At 36.7% G+C, this 22,014-nt stretch overlaps 1 protein-coding gene across 5 annotated transcripts in view; it reads left to right on the top strand.

Moving 5' to 3' along the window:
• The window catches only part of ZMAT1 (zinc finger matrin-type 1), a 51,459-nt gene extending 29,689 nt beyond the window's left edge, over positions 1-21,770 (top strand). For 2 of the 5 annotated variants that reach the window (XM_055267967.2, XM_055267968.1), the window contains exons 3-6: positions 4,410-4,511; positions 4,588-4,762; positions 15,511-15,610; positions 19,231-21,770. In XM_055267967.2, the coding sequence (XP_055123942.1) occupies positions 4,410-4,511; positions 4,588-4,762; positions 15,511-15,610; positions 19,231-20,542 (1,689 nt within the window). In that variant the 3' untranslated portion in view covers positions 20,543-21,770. Of the gene's footprint in view, positions 1-4,409; positions 4,512-4,587; positions 4,763-6,339; positions 6,409-7,440; positions 15,046-15,510; positions 15,611-19,230 lie in introns of those variants that run through there. The other 3 variants (XM_055267964.2, XM_055267965.2, XM_063634661.1) reach the window with 3 other exon arrangements.
• Positions 21,771-22,014: the final 244 nt, after the last annotated feature.

Genomic DNA, 22,014 nt, shown 5'->3' with positions numbered 1-22,014 from the left:
GTATAGTCCATCCTTACCTCATTGATTTGTAGTGGCACCTCTATCGTATGCTAATTTCCACATATATATTGGTTTGTTTTGAGGCTTTTATCCTGTTTTATTGTATTGGCCTGGTTTCCTATATCTACAACAATTTCACCTTTAAAATAAGTCACAGCTTTCAAATGAGTCACAATATCTGTAGAAGAAATTTATATGACGTTAAAAATTTTAAAATCATAAACTAAATTAAAAATATATGCCACACATTAGTTGATATTTATAACCTATATAACTAACGAAGGATTCGTGTCTAGAATATAGAAAGGACTACAAATCAATTAGAACAAGAAGCAAGTAGAAAAATGGGAAAGTGATGTGAACAGTCCATAGAATAGATACTCAGCTTCACTAGTGACCACACAGGACATGCAAGTTAAAATAATAAACTATCATATAAGAACCTTAATACTGGCAAAAATTAAAATCTAATAACACTTAACACTTCAAGATAATATAGGGAAACAAACACTCTCATCACTGCATTTGGAGATGTAAACTGCTTCAAAATTTTATAATACCTAGTAAAGTTGAAAATCCACACTCCTTATAGGCCAAGAATTCCACTTCTAGGTATCTATTCTAAAGGAACTTTTGAACATGTATATTGGGAGATCTATTTATATATGTTAATTGCAGCAATGCTTGTGTTAGCAAAATAAACTGAAACATAATTGTCCTAAACAGGGAACTGGATAGGTAGCATATGGAGTAGAATATTATAGCATGAATGAACTAGAGCTATATGTATCAATATCAATAAATCTCATAAATAAAATACTGTTTTAAAAAGCAATTTGGAAAGAATATTTATCAAATAATTCCACTTTTTATAATCAATTTTTACAAGACAGTAATATATAAAACTATTTATGGATACGTGTGTATAGTAAAAGAATAAAAGCATGAAAGGAAATCAGGTACACCAACTTTAAGAGAGACAGAGGAAGAAAGGATTGTGAGCAGGAGGGTATAGGATTGTATCTGTAAAATTTTACCTCTTTTAAAGGAAATTTGAGAGAAATGCAACAAAGCGTTAAAACTGAATAGTGGGTATGGGTTTCGAGTATATTGTTTCCTGTTCTTTCCTATACAATGGGTATATTTCACATTTTAAAATTATGTAGACCATCTATGACAAACCCACAGCTAATATAATACTGAATGGGGAAAAGTTGAAAGGCGTTCCCTCTGAGGAATGGAACAAGACAAGGATGCCCACTCTCACCACTCCTCTTCAACATAGTACTGGAAGTCCTAACCAGAGCAATCAGACAAAGAAAGAAATCAAGGGCATCCAAATCTGTAAAGAGGAAGTCAAACTGTCACTGTTTGCTGATGATATGATTGTTCACCTTGAAAACCCTAAAGACTCCTCCAGAAAGCCCCTAGAATTGATAAAAGAATTCAGCAAAGTTTCCAGATACAAGATTAATGTACACAAATCAGTAGCTCTTCTATACACCAACAGCGACCAAGCAGAGAATCAAATCAAGAACTCAACCCCTTTTACAATAACTGCAAAGAAAAAAAAATCAGGAATATACCTAACCAAGGAGTCAAAAGATCTCTATAAGGAAAACTACAAAACACTGCTGAAAGAAATGATAGATGACACAAACAAATGAAAACATATCCCATGCTCATGAATGGATAGAATCAATACTGTGAAAATGCAATCTACAAATTCTGTGCCAAAAGCAATCTACAAATTCAATGCAGTCCCCATCAAAATACCACCGTCATTCTTCACAGAATTACAAAAAACAATTCTAAAATTCATATGGAACCAAAAAGCCCACATAGCCAAAGCAAGACTAAGCAAAAAGAACAAATCTAGAGGCATGACACTACCTGATTTCAAACTATACTGTAAGGCCATAGTCACCAAAATAGCATGGTACTGGTATAAAAATAGGCACATAGACCAATGGAACATAATAGAGAACTCAGAAATAAACCCTAATACTTAAAGCCAACTGATCTTCAACAAAGTAAACAAAAACATCAACTGGGGAAACGACACTCTATTCATCAAATGGTGCTGGGATAATTGGCTAGCCACATGTAGGAGAATGAAACCGGATCCTCATCTCTCACCTTATACAAAAATCAACTCAACATGGATTAAAGACTTAAACCTAAGACCTGAAATTATAAAAATTCTGGATGATAACATTGAAAAAACCCTTCTAGATACTGGCTTAGGCAAGGATTTCATGACCAAGAACCCAAAAGCAAATGCAATAAAATCAAAGATAAATAGCTGGGACCTAATTAAACTAAAGAGCTTTTGCACACCAAAAGGAACAGTCAGTAGAGTAAACAGACAACCTACAGGGTGGGAGAAGATCTTCACAATCTATACATCTGGCAAAGGACTAATATCCAGAATCTACAACAAACTCAAACAAATCAGTAAGAAACAAACAAACAATCCCATCAAAAAGTGGGCTAAGGACATGAATAGATGATTCTCAAAAGAAGATATGCAAATGGCCAACAAACACAAGAAAAAACGCTCAACGTCACTAATGATCAGGGAAATGCAAATCAAAACCACAATGCGATACCACCTTACTCCCGCAAGAATGGCCGTAATCAAAAAATCAAATAACAGTAGTGTTGGCGTGGATGTGGTGAACAGGGAACACTTCTACACTGCTGGTGGTAATATAAACTAGTACGGCCACTATGGAAAACATTGTGGAGATTCCTTAAAGAACTAAGAATAGAACTATCATTTCATCCAGCAATCCCACTACTGGCTGTCTACCCAGAGAAAAAGAAGTCGTTATTCGAAAAAGATGCTTGCACACGCATATTTATAGCAGCACAATTCACAATTGCAAAATCGTGGAACCAACCCAAATGCCCATCAGTCACTGAGTGGATAAAGAAACTGTGGTATATATACACTGGAATACCACTCAGCCATAAAAAGGAATGAATTAACAGCATTTGCAGTTATCTGGATGAGATTGGAGACTATTATTCTAAGTGAAGTAACTCAGGAATGGAAAATCAAACATGTTCTCTCTGATATGTGGGAGCTAAGCTATGAGGATGCAAGGCATAAGAATGATACAGTGGACTTTGGGGACTTGGGGGGAAGAGTGGAAGGGAGGCGAGGGATAAAAGACTACAAATATGGCACAGTGTATACTGCCCGGGTGTTGGGTGCACTAAAATCTCACAAATCACCACTAAAGAACTTACTCATGTAACCAAATGTCACCTGTACCCTAATAACTTATGGAAAAATACAATTAAATTAAATTTTAAAAATAAATAAAGTTCTGTAGAGAGAGTGATTATCTCATATTATGTGCTCAGGAAATGTTAGTTTCCCTTCCCCCTATACCAACATCTTAGTTATTCTTACATATTTGGTTATATATTTGTTAGAGATTATTTCTAATGTCTCTTAAACCCAGAAGGATTTCTTTTCTCACATAAAAGAATTTGCAAGGGAGGTAGTAGAGGGCTGATATGACAACTTTATAACATTATCAGGGACCTAGGCATTTTTTTTTTTTTTGAGACAGAGCCTCACTCTGTCGCCTAGGCTGGAGTGCAGTGGCGCAATCTCAGCTCGCTGCAACCTCCACCTCCCAGGTTCAAGTGATTCTCCTGCCTCAGCCTCCTGAGTAGCTGAGATTACAGGCGCACACCACCACGCCCAGCTAATTTTTGTATTTTTAGTAGAGACGGGGTTTCACCATGTTGGTAAGGCTGGTCTCGAACTCCTGACCTTGTGATCCGCCCACTTCGGCCTCCCAAAGTGCTCGGATTACAGGCGTGAGCCACCACACCCGGCGGGCATTTTCTGTCTTTCTGCTCTGATGGACTGGTTTTCCTCCTCAATGTCCACCATGGTCCAAAGATGACTGTTGGAACTCCATCCTTTGTATTTTAATTCCAAAAGCAGTAAGGAAGAAGGGTAGAATAAGGGCTTATGGCCCAGTCATTTCAGGAGGCTTCCCAGAAGTTCTACATAACACTTTAAATTATATCTTACTGACCAGAATCTAGTTACATGGATACATCTTGCTGAAAGGAAGGCCTAAAAACATAGTCTTTTAACTGGGTACATTGCTCAAGATCTGTAACTAAGTAAAAAGAAGATATTTGATATTGGGCAGCAACTAGGAATCAATTTCAAAAACAAGAATCTAAAAGTTATTGGCTTCTAAATTTAGCATTATTTTCATTTTAACTGACATTTAGAGATTTGAAATCATGTGAGTCTGTACCAAGTTTGACTAAATATATTAACACACATGAGTGCTATCCTCAAATTCAGAAAGGTGTGAATTTTGAATGACTCTTTTATTGAATAAACAAAGTCATATTATATCTTTTTTCAGGGTGAAAAACATGCTCAAAATGTTAGTTTTTATTTTCAAATGCATGGGGAACAAAATGAAGTGCCTGGTAAGAAAATGAAGATGCATGTTGAGAATTTTCAGGTGAGTGATGTGTGTTGGTATTGTAATCTAAACTTTGAGTTATTGAATCTTTCTAACAAGATTGTGCCTATTTCAGGTGCATAGGTATGAAGGAGTGGACAAAAACAAATTTTGTGATCTCTGCAACATGATGTTTAGCTCTCCACTTATTGCTCAGTCTCACTATGTGGGAAAGGTCCATGCTAAAAAACTGAAGCAATTAATGGAGGAACATGATCAGGCATCTCCATCAGGATTTCAACCAGAGATGGGTAAGGTTCCATTCACCTCTTGATCTTCAATGCAGGATCTACCTATCATGTTTTGTCTAACTGTGCCATATCCTTTTTATTGGGGGAGACTTTCACCCCAGTTGAAATAACTTGATTATTATTCTTCTTCCCAGTTAATCTCTGTGTCTGTCTTTGTCATTTAATATGGAGATTTGAATTGCTAGTTGATTTTTAAGAAATGTTATGACCTCTCCTTTTCAGTTCACCAAATTCAAACAAAAGCAAGTTATTTGCTATACTGCTATAAGGAAACAACAGTAAGCAGCTGGAGCTTTGTCAGTTTCTAATCAAATAATAAAATCTTCACTTTTTACTTCTTCCCCTTGGCATCTTTTTTGCGTTAGTATTTTCCAAAACATTATCTCACATGAGTGTTCAAATCAATGTCTTCACCATAATGTAGATATGTGTTTCCTACTAACTGTAGGCAAAAAAAAAGTTACTCTCTTTCTATTATGACGGCCTATTTCTTTCTTCCTATAAATATAAAGTACTACCAGCATCATCAGTTAGTTACTGAGTACTTATTTTATGTTAAATCCTGAAGATACAGGGAATTATAAAAACATTGCGTCTTTCCTTCTTCTGGTGATGTTGGGTCACCAGCACATATGAGAAAACTGACTCAAAGTTGCCCAAGATGACAGAGTATACCCTGGAAAACCCAACTTGTATTTTTATAAATGCATGTGCTAGAACAAGAAAAGATGATTAATCCTCTGTAGTAAATAATTTACCACGTTCTTTGTAGCTTCAACACTTTAGGACTAAGGCATGCCGCATGGAAAATTCACCAACATCAATTTTGAACTCATAGTATAATTTGAACTCATCAATTTTGAACTCATAGTCACCCAGCAAAGGCAATGCCACAAGATATGTTATTAAAACTTTTCTTAATAAATGAAGCCAGAATTGTTTTTTTTTAATTTAGTCTCTAATTTTTATACATTTTTTCTGCCTGTCATTCCAAAGACAGACAGAATCAGTTTGCCCTAAAAGAAAAAACATCCTGTAAAAGCTTTATCTTCAGTCCCAAAATTTATCAACTTGGGCTCAGAGAGGAGGATAAATGAAAGAGCTATGAAATACTGGAATTGTAGGAACATGTATAGTTTTATAGTCTTAAACAACTACATAGATTTTATTCTGATGCAGACATCACAAATATAGAATGAATAGACGCCTTACTTTGTTACTCAAGAAAGACTAACTTAGAAGTTAGTATCATATGTTTTATCCTCACTAATTTTAAAGAATCATAAGATGGCTATCATATTTTCACTGATTTTTATATGAATATAAGTAGGCAATGCCTAATACAGAATACTACTTCCTTCTCATATCAAACTTGGTGACAAATTCATATTCACATTTTCATTCTCACAGAAGGAAATTCTTTTTTACTTTAGACGCTTTATCCAGCAGCTGTCTGTTGAAAAAAAAAATCCGGGGAGTGGGTTTTTAGAGAATTATAAATTTCCCCAGTACTTTACAATAAATGCAGTTCTAATATCTGAAAATGTGTTTATCACTTCTTATTACAACTATTTCAGCAGGAGTGCCTCTTACTACTTCTGCAGAGTCAACATTCCTGAAGCCCCTTCCCGTCAAGCCTCCTCCAGGTGGGATTAAAAATAAGACTATGCCTTCCTCTCCCAGCAGTGATTTGGGTTTGAATAATCTGAACAAATTTTGCAAGCTCTATCCTGCTTCTTTAATAGTCCAGTAATGACTCAACAACGTTACATTGGGAAAAAAAAAAAAACACAAAAGAAATGAAGCCAGGGAGATATTTGTAGACTAAATAAGAGAGAAATCTCTTCCAGCAAAATCAAATGCAAATGGTAAACATAAAATTATCCCAAAACTTTTTCATAGGAAGTTTGTATTTTATAAAACATACTAGCTTATTTACATACCATTTTACTCTTCTTGAGAGGTTGATAGTATTCATGGAATCATAGAATTTTATAAGGACTTACAAGTCCATCTAACTTGATCTATTCATTCTCTAGGAAATGAGAACCTGAATGGTTTAGATGACCCCTCTTAATTTTAGAATCAAATATAGGAATTCTCATGGTTTCATGTTATTTTAGGTAAATAAGGATCCTTAGGTATATACATAAGGAAGCATTTTAAATTAATATCATGTGGTTATATCATTTTTACTAAGTATGTTTTAAGTGTCTCTGGTGCTAGGCTAGTCATTCTTGGGGATACAGTTCCCTAAAGGAGCAAGCGTGTAAACTAGTTAGGTTAATAATACTTCATTGCAAGAGCCGACAGGCACATTTTTGTGTACATATTTTTGGTAACTAGATGAGTGAAGCATAATGGTCCAGAAAAATCTTCATATATTTAGATAATTTTCAATGGATAGAAGTGGGAAGAAGAAAGGATGAACCAAAGGGCTTGGAGCTAAGAAAGAGTGGCAAGAATTCAGGCACAGTAAAGAGACTGATCCTGACTGGAATGATCCACTTGCTCTTCTAACCATATATTTTTTTTCATTTTTCCCCCCACAGGCACCTTCTCACTACTAGTGTATTTTATTCCCCGTTCATATTCTCTCTTCCACCCACTTCTTTTCGTCCACTCACTATTATTTTTCAGATCTTTCTTTACCTAGCCTTTCTCCTTCATGTGAAAATGTTCATTCTTCTCTCCTCCTTGAAGCTCTATTCTTTGTCATATGTAACTATGCTCTGGTTATTCTCCTCTATTTCTGTTTCTTTTTTGTTTTCTCTATGGGCTCTTTTTTTATTCATTACCTAGATGTAGGTATTCCCATGGTTTCATCCTTGACCTTACTCTACAAACACGATTTCTATTTCCCTGGTTTCATTTCTCATCTGTATGCTTATGACCTTTCTGTCAAGCATTAGATTCACATATCCAAATGGCAGCTACTGCTTCACCTGGATGCCTCATAGCCATTTCAAATCTACCTAGTCATTCAAAGTAGAAACGTGCAGGTAACTATGAACCCCCAAACACCACCTTCTTCACTTCGTATATCTAATGAAGCACCAAGCTGTGACTCTTTTACCTCCTGAATACTACTCTCCCCTTCTCTCCAGCCCTGCCTTCCCACATTAGTTCAGGTCCTCAAGATCTTTCCTAGAGGTTTGCTACTCAGTGTGTGGGTTGTGGATCAACACCATTGGCATCACCTGGGAATTCGTTAGAACAATGACTCTCAGGCCCCACTGCAGACCTACGGAATCAGAATCTGCATTTTAACAAGATCTGTAGGTGATTTGTACTAAATAAGTTTTGAGAAGTGATTGCCACAACTTCCTAACTACTCTTTCTGCCTCCAGTTTTGTTTCCACAAACCCACCCCCAATTTAACCACTAGAGTGTTTCACTTAAAGTGTAAGTATTTCCACGTCATTCCCTTCTTTAAAACCCTTCATTGTTCCTTCATCGTCTAAATATAAAATCTAACCTTCATAGCTCTCCACCATCTTGTTTCTGCCTGCCTTCTCCGGGCTTATCCCCTGCTACTTCCTGGCATGATCTATGTGGGTCAGTACCTGCAAACTACATATGGTTTCCAGAAACTATTACGCTGTTTTTTGTGTCTATGCCCTCGTTCATGCTGCCACTTTGTCTGGAATATCCCTATAACACTTCCCCTGGCTAACTCCCACTCATTCAATTACTTCAAGGTTAATCTTATGTGCTTCCTTAACCTGCATTTCTAAGTATCTCTCCACGTGTCTGTCTCCAATTAGAATGTAAGGTCTTTGAGGCAAGGGACTTCATCTAATTCATCTATATTTCCAGTGCTATAGATAGAAACTCGCACAGAAATAGGACCACTTCAATAGAGATTAGCTTAATATATGCATCAGATAACTATTAATTATCTTTATTTGTTGAGTGCTTATCCTGTTTTCTACTCTCTCGGGTTTCTACTTAGTGTGATTCAGCATATCCCAGAAAGTTACATAGAGATACGTGTTTTTATCTAGGATTATGAAGAATGTTGATTTAGGCAAGTGTAAAATACAAGTGCTAGGGCTTCTGAAAGTAGGAGTGTATGTTCAGAGAAATGACAACTTTCACTTGTTAAGGTAATTTTCCTGTTGCTAGGTTGAGTGTATCTGAAATAAGGGGCTTCTAATTTTTTAGCATTAGGTAAATTTGAACTGAGTTAACTATGAGAAGTGTGTGCACTCCTGTCACTTCTAAATGGGGGGGGCCATTTTGGCACTCTGAAGTTTTAATGTTATTAGAATGAGGAAAGAAGGATTTTGGTGAAATTATCATCTAATGGTGGAGGAGAGGGGATGATCATCAGCATAATTTAATCCAGTCATTGGAATCACTTTACATTAGCCTCTGAAGCTAGAGCTCAACAGATTTTTCAACCCTACCTTGGCTCTTTCATTTTGAGAGCAGTAAACATTTGAACATTAAAAAATACCTGGATAATTTTAACTAGCTAATGAGAATTTCAAAGAACAGTAACAGCAGATGCCCTCATTACAAGTGAGCAAGTGGTAATAATTTAACACATGCCACCTTAACTGTTTCACTCATCACCCATTTTCTTCTGTCTGCCTTCCTCTCCATCTACTATTGTTTATATATGTTTCTCCCATATCTAATCTTTCTCTTTTTCTTCATCATTCTCACTGCTTTCTTCATGTCCCTCATCCAGCTCAGATCTTATTAGCACAGGAATGGCTACCATAACGATATGGAACTAAAGTATGTATGTATTTTTTATTTATTGTATTTGTTTTGTTTATCTTACTAATTTTTGGCCCCATTATTGCACGCAGATGCCTCACCTTCACCTATAACTCAACATACCTAAAACGGAATTAATAATCTTCTCTACAATCAACTTGAATTTCCCAAGTTTTCTCTTTGCTAGTAGTTCCAATGTTTATTAGTCACCTACACTTGAATCTTTGAGGCTATCCTTGACTACTTAATTATCTATATTCTATCCATTAGCAAATCTTATCAAATTTTAGAACTATTTCTCCTTTCTGTAGCCATTCATTACATTTCTACTACCATCACCTCACACCTTAATGCTGTAACAACCTTCTGGAAAGCTTTACTTGTACCTCATTGTTATTCTCTCACTCCCTAGTAGCAGGATTTCAACCCTGGATCAGTTCCACCCTCTACATTTTCTACTTCTGCATAAAGCCTACTGAGTGATGCTGTGGAAAATTATAAAGTATAGAGATTGGGTATGTTTTCAGAGTCTTGGTACCTAACCTCTTTGAGCCTTTAGTCCTACTTAATCTGTTTCCTTTTCCTTCACTTTCCCCTTAGCAACAATTTTAAACCTATATCATTCTTCAAGACTCTCTTCCTCTGCTCTACACTCCTTCTCTTCACACTTCTCAGACAAGCTCCTTTGTGATTTCATCAAGAAAAATTTGGCCATCAGATGTGGATTACTACCAAGTATCTTGGTTTAACTAAATCCTCCTGTAACCCTGAGTTCTCCTTTAACTACTACATTCTCCCCTTCCCTTCTTAACCAAGTTATTTTTAAAATGTAGTCCACTCTTACTGTCTCCACTTATTATTTACTCAACTCACTGCCGTTATTTGGCACTTATTCCCTCAGCCTTCACACCACCAATCTACCACCTCACTGTAACTAGTACTCACAGTGGCAAAGTGACTTCTAAATTTGTAAGTCCAATGAACATCTTTATTTAGCTCCTTTGACATCACTCTCTCCTGTTCATTCTTATAATTCGCTGTCCTTTGCTTTGGTGGACTTTTCATAGGCTCGTCGTTCTCTACCATCTTTCTTTAAAGAATGGCATTCTCCAGGGTTTTATCAGTATGTTGCTATTCCTGTGCCCACCCATACATTACCTTCAGGAGATTCCATCCACTCTGATTATTTTGACTCTCCACCCCCATGTTCTGACATCTCCAAAATCTCTCTGACCTATCTTCTGCCTTTCATACTCCTGTATATAACTGGCTGTTGGACACCTTTACATGAAAGTTTTGTAGATATCTTAGACTCTGTGTTCAGACTTACACTATTCACCATTGCCTACTCTCCCACCCATTAAAACAACACATACATCTGAAGTTCCAATTTCAGTTAATGGGATCACCACCCACCCACTTACCAAATTAGGTTTCTGGGAATTATTTTAGACTTTAGATTCTTTCCTCTCCCCAATCCGTCATATTCATTCTGTCGCTAACTTTTGCCAGTTTTAAAGTTAAATGTTATACCAATCTCCTTGCTTTTTTCAACCCCTACTGAGACCCATCTAGTCCATGTCCTCATCGTGTCTTGCCTGATCTCCTTACTTCTAGGCTTACTTTTCTTTAATTAACCCTTTGTATTGCAGCCACAGAAGAGACTCATCTAAAACACACAATTGACCAACCATATCACTTAATACATAAACCACTTCGAGGTTTCCCAAAGCACAGAATAAAAAATTTAGGCTCCTTAGCATAATATATAAGTCTTTCTTTGATCTGACCCATTTTGCCTCTTCCCATCTCTTTCCCTTATGTTTTACTCTACAACAATTCCAAATTTTAAGAAGTTCCTGTAAGCACTTCTATGCTTTTTTCATGAATTTTTGTACCTAAAACACTCTTCTCAACTCTTTTCAGGTTAACTATTCATCATCCCTCCAAGTTTAGCTAAGACATTATCTCTTCCAGTAGCCTTTTTCAGACCCCTGTATTATGCTAAGTGCCCCTGCTTCTTTGTGCTTGCATACCTCTTAAACATACCTCTCTTACTTTTACCAAGTGAGACTGAAATTTTTTGTTCATGTGTCTTTCTCACACTGGATTTGTGAACAACTTGGCTGTTTCATTCATCTTGTATCCCTGGCATTTAACCTGATGCTTGGTGCCACATAGGTATTCAGTGTTTGTTAAACCGATTATTTGGATTCAATACATTGTGCTCATTTCTGTCTCTGCCATACTTGATATTATTTTCATCCCCTGGAATGCCCTTACCTGCGTTCTTACAAATTCAAATCTTTTCTGTCCTCAAAGATCCATCACAATTTCTCTTACTGTTCTAGTTCTTTGTGTCCTCCCCTTTCTCTGATTTCTCATAGGCTTTACTGTTCATTGACAATTGATACAATTATAGCCCCTCAAGGGAATTAGCTTCTCTGAGACAAAGGATTATATTTTATTCTGCAGTATCCTTCTTAGTGCTTTATATGGTAATGAGGACATAATTTTTTCTCAATTCATATTTGCAAATTGTTTATTGAGAGTCAGTGTTGTATAGAGGGATAAACATAGATTTGGAGATATACTGATAGTCACTTGCCAAGTTGCACCACAGATTCCTCTGGTATAAAATGAAAATAATGTGACTGTACAGGATTGAATAATAATTAACTGAAGTGGTATATATAGAACCTATCACAGAATAGGTTTGTAACAAATGTTAGGTTTGTAAAAATGTTTTGTCCTGTCATAATTTTAAAATAGGTAAATTGGACATTTTCTATTTTTCTTTATAACATAAATCCGATATTCACATGCAGTTTTTTTCCAACTTTTATTTTACGTTCATGGGTGCATGTGCAGATGTGAAGGTTTGTTATATAAATAAATGTGTGCCATGGTGGTTTTGCTGCACAGATCATCCCATCACCTAGGTATTAAGCCCAGCGTCCATTAGCAATTCTTCCTGACAGCTGCAGTTTTGATTATGTGCAGCTCTCAATTGGCTTTTCCCCGTCTAAGATGTTAGACCAGTGGTTCTCAGCCTTGACTAATTAGAATCATGTTAGGAGCTTTTAGAACTCCCATTGCTCAGGCCATCCCTCCAATCAATTAAATTACCATCTCTGGGACTTACACATTCATGTTTTGTTTTCTCTTTTTTAACTCCCTAAGTGATTTTTATATTGAACCAAGATTGAAAATAGTGTTAGACATGCACTTTCCCAATTTGTGCTTTGAAAACAAAGACCTTAGTTCAGAGACTTATGAGATAGGGTTATGATTAGGGGAAGAGTAGGCCCCACAAGTTTTAGGTTAGTGAAGATTCTGAAAGGTACAAGCTGTAAAGGAGCCTGAGTTTCTGGGTGAACTCAGAAACAAGGAATCCTAGAAGGGCTGAGAGCAGAACAGCCAACAACAGAACAGAACCTCAGAATAGTCTCTGAAATAAAAGAGTGGAGAGTATAAGAAACAGAATGGAGGCAGGCGCCAGGAGGATTCAATCAGGAATTCTGACCTTGGGGCCATAAATAGGTTTCATATCTTCACAGAAAGGGTTTACACAACTTTTATATATCATTTTCTGAGATGTCTGAATCCTAGAAAAAGATAAAGAACATCAGTATGTGAAAAAGCCAAGGGCTAAGGTAATGGTAATCAGACTACAGTTCTAGAAATGCCTCTGAATCTTTAATACATGACTGGCAGCTCTTCTAAACCTCTATGTTACCTCTATTAGAATATTATTTCTGATGTAGTTTGTGTAGAAACAAAGCAGGAACGGAGGAGAACACTGTATACGGTATACTTTATAAGCACTAAATAAATATGTAAAAACTCTGAAATATAATCTGAGTTTATAGTCATAATGAAGATTATTGGCTCAATAATCTAGGGTAGAGGTGTCCAATCTTTTGGCTTCCATGGGCCACATTGGAAGAAGAATTATCTTGGGCCACACATAAAATACACTAACACTAACAATAACTGGTGAGTTAAAAAAATCACATAAAAATCTCATAATGTTTTAAGAACGTTTGTGAATTTGTGTTGAGTCACATTCAAAGGCGCCCTGTGCCACATGTGGCCTGTGGGCTCCAAGTTGGACAAGGTTGATCTAGGGCAAGTGCTCAACAGTGGCTGCACAGTTAAATCATTTGTAAAGCTTTCAAAAAGTAAGGGTGCCTAATTCCACTCCTAGAGATTCTGATTTAATTGGTCTGATATGGAGCTATAACATCAATATTTTTAAATTTTTCCATATGATTCTAATGTGTAACCAGCATTGAGAACCACTAATCCCGAGGAAACCAGGACTCCTGCTTATCTTGCACAACTTGGGTACCCTCAAAATATATGGTATTGGCAAAGTTAATCTGAGCCTAAGTTCCAGCACCTGTAAAAGATGGTAAGAATTTCCTAAAAGAGGTTGTTGTGAATATGTACTCTCCTGGGTTTAGTCCTTAGCTTTGCAAGAAGTCCAAAATCTTCAAGATGATCAGCCTCCAATCAGAGACTCACTAACCACAAACAAACTTGAAAGTGGCTGATAAATAACTAACTGGAAAGATATTACTTTAATATGTTTCTCACAAAGCCTGTGATTATCATTTGCCATATTTGTGATCATCAAAATTTCTTGTCCCTGCCCCAGAAACATTGAATCATGTTCTCCAGGGGAGAGCCTGGGAATCTATATTTTTAACTGACACCCCAGTTGATTTTTATCAGAGAAGTCTGGGGAACATTGTACTTTAAGTTATTGTATTGCCATTCTGGTATTTATTTATAGTAAGAGGAGATACATATTTCCATTTCCTAGTTTTTCTTGATGTCTGTCATCCAGGGTATCCTTTTCTTGGTATCAAAGAATATGGAAAACCAATTATAATCAGAAAGTGACTTAGTATGCATGAAATTAGAGCATAGAAAAGGATAGTTTTGAGGGAACATTTCATTCAGATTTTGACATAACCTGCTGAGTTTTCCTGGGCCCACAATAGCCAGTAGTGTGCAGCCTCATGTTCTTCAGAGTCAGCATCTTTCTTTCCCCTTGCAAGCAGTCTCCTGTTTCTATGAATAGTCTTTGCTCAGACAAGGCCAATATACTTGATAATAATTAATTTAGCTTCTTTTAAATGATTAGGTCACTTTTTGGTTTAAAAGAAGATTACGGTGGTTGTCCCTAAAATCTTTGCAGGTACCAATTTCTTTCCTCCTCCCTAGGGTCAGAATGATTTTATATTTGGCTTATGAAATGTATTAATTTGCTTCTTCTGATCAAAGATAAAGTGGAAGGGTGATGAGATTTTTAAAAAATTAATGTATCCCTTGCTTCTAATTCTACCTACAAAGCAGAATAGTGTGCTAGTTACTATATAGTTCCTAGTGTATAGCTTTTGACTCTTGAAGTGGTAACTAGTAGTTTTGTTTTAGAATTTTGCTTTCAGCTTTTATCCTGAGAGTGGGGCTCACTGAACCTCTCTCCTTTCTAAAATCTGTGGAAATTACTTTTGGTAACTAAGGCACTGCAGTGATCTCAGGTAAGAGAGTAAAAAATTTGCCTTTATTTGTTTTTAATGTTTTGGGACGTTTCAGGTTTTGGTTGGGTGGAAACAGAGTTGGGGCAAACAAAAAGAGGCTGGTTAAGAGATTCAGAGGCAAAGGTTGGTTGGCCATGCTAAATTTCAGGTGCCTGTTGCACCTCCATGTAGCAACAGTAAGTAGACAGATAGCAGATTCTTAGGGAAGAAGTTAAGCTAGAGAAGCAGTGTGGTGTGGTGTAAAGAATTCTGGGCATTCAATTAAGAGGCGTGGGCTCTGAGAGGCTAACACTACTACTAACTTGCTCTGTGACTTTGACCAAGTCATTTGACCTCTCTGGGCCCCATCTTTATTGGAAAATGTCAAGTAGATGGTCTCTAATAAATTTTTGTCCAGTTCTAACATTATGTAATTCTAAATGTATTTATACTGACCTTCTTAACTTGAACTCTTTGTTTTTTCAGCATTTAGTATGAGAACCTATGTTTGCCATATTTGTAGTATTGCTTTTACATCTTTAGATATGTTCCGGTCCCACATGCAAGGAAGTGAACATCAAATTAAGTAAGTATTTTTGCCAAAATTTTCCTATGATGCCAAAGACCAGAGCTTCTAGTCAAGCACTCTTTGATGTATTTTACAAACTTCTTAGGCATTCATGTCCCTATGAGTTAAACCTGGGTATGGTTGGCAATATTTGTAACATATTGCATACTAGTGTCCCTCAGGGAGTTCTAGTTTTAGTTCTAGTAATGATAGTGTACTGGCAAACCTGGCTAACTGGCACCCCTCCTGACTAGAGAGCAGTGTTCTTTGGAGAGATGCTGAAGGATCACTCTCACACTAACCACACAAATGCAGAGAATTTCTGGAAGGTTGGCTTGGTTCCAGGGATTCAGTGACCCAGTCACCATTTTTCCAGTGATGTATAGTGGTTAAGAACAGAGATCTTTTTTTTTTTTTTATACTTTAGGTTTTAGGGTACATGTGCACAATGTGCAGGTTTGTTACATATGTATCCATGTGCCGTGTTGGTTTGCTGCACCCATTAACTCGTCATTTAGCATTAGGTATATCTCCTAATGCTGTCCCTCCCCCCTCCCCCCACCCCACAACAGTCCCCGGAGTGTGATGTTCCCCTTCCTGTGTCCATGAGGTCGCATTGTTCAATTCCCACCTATGAGTGAGAACATGTGGTGTTTGGTTTTTTGTCCTTGCGATACTTTACTGAGAATGATGTTTTCCAGTTTCATCCATGTCCCGACAAAGGACATGAACTCATCTTTTTTTATGGCTGCATAGTATTCCATGGTGTATATGTGCCACATTTTCTTAATCCGGTCTATCGTTGTTGGACATTTGGGTTGGTTCCAAGTCTTTGCTATTGTGAATAGTGCCGCAACAAACATACGTGTGCATGTGTCTTTATAGCAGCATGATTTATAGTCCTTTGGGTATATACCCAGTAATGGGATGGCTGGGTCAAATGGTATTTCTAGTTCTAGATCCCTGAGGAATCGCCACACTGACTTCCACAATGGTTGAACTAGTTTACAGTCCCACCAACAGTGTAAAAGTGTTCCTATTTCTCCACATCCTCTCCAGCACCTGTTGTTTCCTGACTTTTTAATGATCACCATTCTAACTGGTGTGAGATGGTATCTCATTGTGGTTTTGATTTGCATTTCTCTGATGGCCAGTGATGATGAGCATTTTTTCATGTGTTTTTTGGCTGCATAAATGTCTTCTTTTGAGAAGTGTCTGTTCATGTCCTCTGCCCACTTTTTGATGGGGTTGTTTGTTTTTTTCTTGTAAATTTGTTTGAGTTCATTGTAGATTCTGGATATTAGCCCTTTGTCAGATGAGTAGGTTGCAAAAATTTTCTCCCATTCTGTAGGTTGCCTGTTCACTCTGATGGTAGTTTCTTTTGCTGTGCAGAAGCTCTTTAGTTTAATGAGATCCCATTTGTCAATTTTGGCTTTTGTTGCCATTGCTTTTGGTGTTTTAGACATGAAGTCCTTGCCCATGCCTATGTCCTGAATGGTATTGCCTAGGCTTTCTTCTAGGGTTTTTATGGTTTTAGGTCTAAGATGTAAGTCTTTAATCCATCTTGAATTAATTTTTGTATAAGGTGTAAGGAAGGGATCCAGTTTCAGCTTTCTACATATGGCTAGCCAGTTTTCCCAGCACCATTTATTAAATAGGGAATCCTTTCCCCATTTCTTGTTTTTGTCAGGTTTGTCAAAGATCAGATAGTTGTAGATATGTGGCATTATTCCTGAGGGCTCTGTTCTGTTCCATTGATCTATGTCTCTGTTGTGGTACCAGTACCATGCTGTTTTGGTTACTGTAGCCTTGTAGTATAGTTTGAAGTCAGGTAGCATGATGCCTCCAGCTTTGTTCTTTTGGCTTAGGATTGACTTGGCGATGCGGGCTCTTTTTTGGTTCCATATGAACTTTAAAGTAGTTTTTTCCAATTCTGTGAAGAAAGTCATTGGTAGCTTGATGGGGATGGCATTGAATCTATAAATTACCTTGGGCAGTATGGCCATTTTCACGATATTGATTCTTCCAACCCATGAGCATAGAATGTTCTTCCATTTGTTTGTATCCTCTTTGATTTCATTGAGCAGTGGTTTGTAGTTCTCCTTGAAGAGGTCCTTCACATCCCTTGTAAGTTGGATTCCTAGGTATTTTATTCTCTTTGAAGCAATTGTGAATGGGAGTTCACTCATGATTTGGCTCTAAGAACAGAGGTCTTGCTATTGGTTGGACCTGGATTCGAATACCAGATCCATTTTTCTACCAAGTGTGTAACTTTGGTCAGTTCTTATATAAGATTGTTATGATGAAATATAGTATGTGTAAGGTGCCTGCCCTGGCACATAGTAGGAGTTCAATAAATATTTAGTCCATTTTATTCTGTTATTTCAAGGAGAGGAGAATTGAATAGACAGTTGGAGATTGGGTAGTTCAGGTAGCAGAGGGTATTTGACTATTTATCTTTGTATTGATGTTTTTAAAGTCAAGTCATAGAGCCAGGCCTGGTGGCTTATGCCTGTAATCCCAGCACTGTGGGAGGAAGAGCGAAGGAGTTTGAGGTCAAGCCTGGGCAACATAGTGAGACCTTATCTCTACCCAAGAAAAAAGAAAAATTAGCCAGGTTTAGTGGCATGTACCCATGGTCACAGCTACTTGGGTAGCTAAGGTAGGAGGATCGCTTGAGTCCAGGGTGTTGAGGCTGCAGTGAACCATGATCACACCACTGCACTTTAACCTGGGCAACAGAGTGAGACCCTGTCTCAAGAAAATAAATAAAATAAAGTGAATAAAATAAAATCAAGACATATTCTTTCTGTTACATTGTTTTATTCTAGTACAAAATATTTCTATTATTTGTATCTGAATACTTAGAAGCTAAATAGTCTGACTTACCCCATTAACCTACATTTACATTCCTTTTTTTCAGAGATGAGTTCTTGCTCTCTGGCCCAGGGTGGAGTCCAGTGGCTATTCACAGGTTCCATCATAGTGCATTACAGCCTCAAACTCCTGGGCTCAAGAGATCCTCCTGCTTCAGCCTCAGTAGCTGGGAATACAGGCACACACACCACAACTGGCTAGATTTATAATTTAGATTTTTAAAAATCTCAAGATTACAGAATAAACACCTACCACATTTATAAGATGAATATAAGGAACTAATGAAAACTTTAAAAATGATATGACATTCAAATTAGAGCATCTGTCAGGAAATTAAATATTATTAGTCCCTACCCATACATTCCAACATGCCTTAACATTTTTAGTGCTACAACAACATCAGATATATTTGCTACTTTGTACCCATCTTCCCTTTCATCCCAGGCCAGAGGAAATTTCCTTTTCTTTTTTGCATAAAAATTGTGAGGTGCCTGGGAGATATATCATTGTCCATACTCCTTTTTGGGGGGCATAAAAGGTCATGATTTATGGCTTTATAATGAGGTAGGTTCTCACTGTCCATGCTGCTTTTTTGGCATAAAAATTCACAATTTATAGCTTTTATAATGAAGTAGGTTTTTAAAATTTGTTTGAGTATTTGTTGTTTTTGTTTTTTCAGACTAATGCTTTTCTTAAGAACAAAGAAAATATTTAGAATAAAATAATCTAATAACAAGAATTTCCTACTGTCTTCTTTACAGAGAATCCATTGTTATCAATCTGGTGAAGAATTCAAGGAAGACACAAGACTCTTACCAAAATGAGTGTGCAGATTACATCAATGTGCAGAAAGCCAGAGGACTAGAGCCCAAGACTTGTTTCAGAAAGATGGAAGAGAGTTCTTTGGAAACCCGCAGGTACAGAGAAGTGGTCGATTCCAGACCCAGACATAGAATGTTTGAACAAAGACTCCCATTTGAGACTTTCCGAACATACCCAGCACCATACAATATTTCACAAGCAATGGAAAAGCAGTTACCTCATTCAAAGAAGACATATGACTCTTTCCAAGATGAACTTGAAGATTACATCAAAGTACAGAAAGCCAGAGGACTAGATCCAAAAACTTGTTTCAGAAAGATGAGAGAGAACTCTGTGGATACTCGTGGGTACAGAGAAATGGTTGATTCTGGACCCAGATCAAGAATGTGTGAGCAAAGATTTTCACATGAGGCCTCCCAGACCCACCAACGACCATACCATATTTCACCAGTGGAAAGCCAGTTACCTCAGTGGTTACCAACCCATTCAAAGAGGACATATGATTCTTTCCAAGATGAACTTGAAGATTACATAAAAGTGCAGAAAGCCAGAGGACTAGAGCCAAAAACTTGTTTCAGAAAGATAGGAGATAGCTCTGTAGAAACACACAAGAACAGAGAAATGGTTGATGTCAGACCCAAACATAGAATGTTGGAGGAAAAGCTCCCATGTGAGACTTTCCAGACCTATTCAGGATCATATAGTATTTCACAAGTAGTGGAAAACCAGTTACCTCATTGCTTACCAGCTCATGATAGCAAACAGAGACTAGATTCTATTAGCTACTGTCAACTCACCAGAGACTGTTTCCCAGAAAAACCAGTACCCTTGAGCCTTAATCAGCAAGAAAATAACTCTGGCTCATACAGTGTAGAATCTGAAGTTTACAAGCACCTCTCCTCAGAAAACAATACTACTGACCATCAAGCAGGTCATAAACGGAAACATCAGAAGAGAAAACGACACCTAGAAGAAGGCAAAGAAAGGCCAGAGAAAGAGCAGTCCAAGCATAAAAGGAAAAAGAGCTATGAAGATACAGATTTAGACAAAGACAAGAACATCAGACAAAGGAAAAGAGAGGAGGATAGAGTCAGGGTAAGTTCAGGAAAGCTTAAGCATCGGAAAAAGAAAAAAAGCCATGACGTACCCTCCGAGAAAGAAGAACGTAAGCACAGGAAAGAGAAAAAGAAATCTGTTGAAGAAAGGACAGAAGAGGAAATGCTTTGGGATGAGTCTATTCTTGGATTTTGAATGTTTAGTTTTGTTTACCCAAGGTTGAATTGAAAAAAAAAAAAAACAGTCAATATGGATTTAGAAAAAGACAGGAACATCTGATGAAGAAAAGGAGAGGTAGATACAGTCAGTGTCACTTCAGGACACTTAGGGTTTTTTTGTATAAAAATTTTAATTGAATTAAAAGAAGGAAAAAAAAAGCCCAAACTTAACCTCTGAGAAAGAACATAAGAACTCAAGGAGAACATAAGAGAAAAGGAAACCTGTTAAAGAAAAGACAAGAATCTGTGTTTTGGAATGAGTCTATTTTTGGGTATTGAACTTTTAGTTTTGTTTGCCCAAGGATTAATTGAGGAAATCAGCTAAGAAAATGGACTTAGACAAAAGCAAGAGGATCAGATGAAGAAAAGGAGAGGTAGATAACAGTCAGTGTCACTTCAGGAAAGCTATTTAAAAAAACTTGAAATTTAATTGAAAGAAGAAACAACAACAAAAAAGCCTAAACCTAGCCTCTGAACAACACTAACATGAGAATTCAAGAACTTAAGAGAAAAGGAAACCTACTCAAGAAAAGACAGAAGAGACAGTGATTTGGGATGAGTCTACTCTAGGATTTTCAACTTTTCAGTTTTGTTCCTTCAAAGTTGAAGGAATAAAAGTTTGGTTTTATAAAATTCATGTTATTGGAATTTTTCTAGGTGGATGGCTACTTTAGTCTCTAAAAAAGCCAAGTGAAGTAAAAGTATTCAATATGCCTTTTCCTCAAGTTACTTTCCTTCATTTTCTTAAAAAAGAAAAAAAATTATTAAATGTTTCTCACATATCTTACATATAATGTAATTTCCCTAAATGAAGTTGTGTCTACTTCTGCTCATCAAATTGCTGTGATAGTGAATTATTTATTCATGGGAGATAATTTATTTTAAAGGACAGAATTACCAAGCATTACAAAATCAATTCTTTGCTTGGTTTTGTGTTAGTGTTGGTGGTATTTTATTGTTGTTTTTCTGTGTTTATGTGTCTCAGCTTTCTCCAAGGAATATGTATGAAATAACTTAAACTGATTTTTTCTTTGTTAAATCTAATTTGCAGTGTATTTTTGCATTTTCTAGTTCTGAAAGTGGAAAATGAAACAGTCTATAATAAACTTAGATGATATATAGTTTTAAAAAGCTCTCAAAAAGTACTGATATAAAAAGTCAGTCTATATTCTGGAAATGTTTATATTAAAGTGTTTTAATTTCTACATATTGTTTTATGCAAATGATCATTTCCCATCCAAAATTATTATTTTGGGAGTTGGAGGGGCAATAATTAAACAGTTGGCACTTAATACCTCTGGGGAGATCACACTGTGAAGTTGTAATAATTTTATATTTTCTGCATCTTATCTCACAGAGGCTGATATTGAATCTCAAACTCAGTTTAAGGTTAGGAAAATATGACCAATTAAATGCTTGAAACCGAAGAAGGAAGAATTGGTAAGTGGC

Source organism: Symphalangus syndactylus, chromosome X (genome assembly GCF_028878055.3).
Source record: "Symphalangus syndactylus isolate Jambi chromosome X, NHGRI_mSymSyn1-v2.1_pri, whole genome shotgun sequence".
Classification (NCBI taxonomy): Eukaryota; Metazoa; Chordata; class Mammalia; order Primates; family Hylobatidae; genus Symphalangus; species Symphalangus syndactylus.
This window is presented reverse-complemented; position numbering and strand designations above follow the sequence as displayed.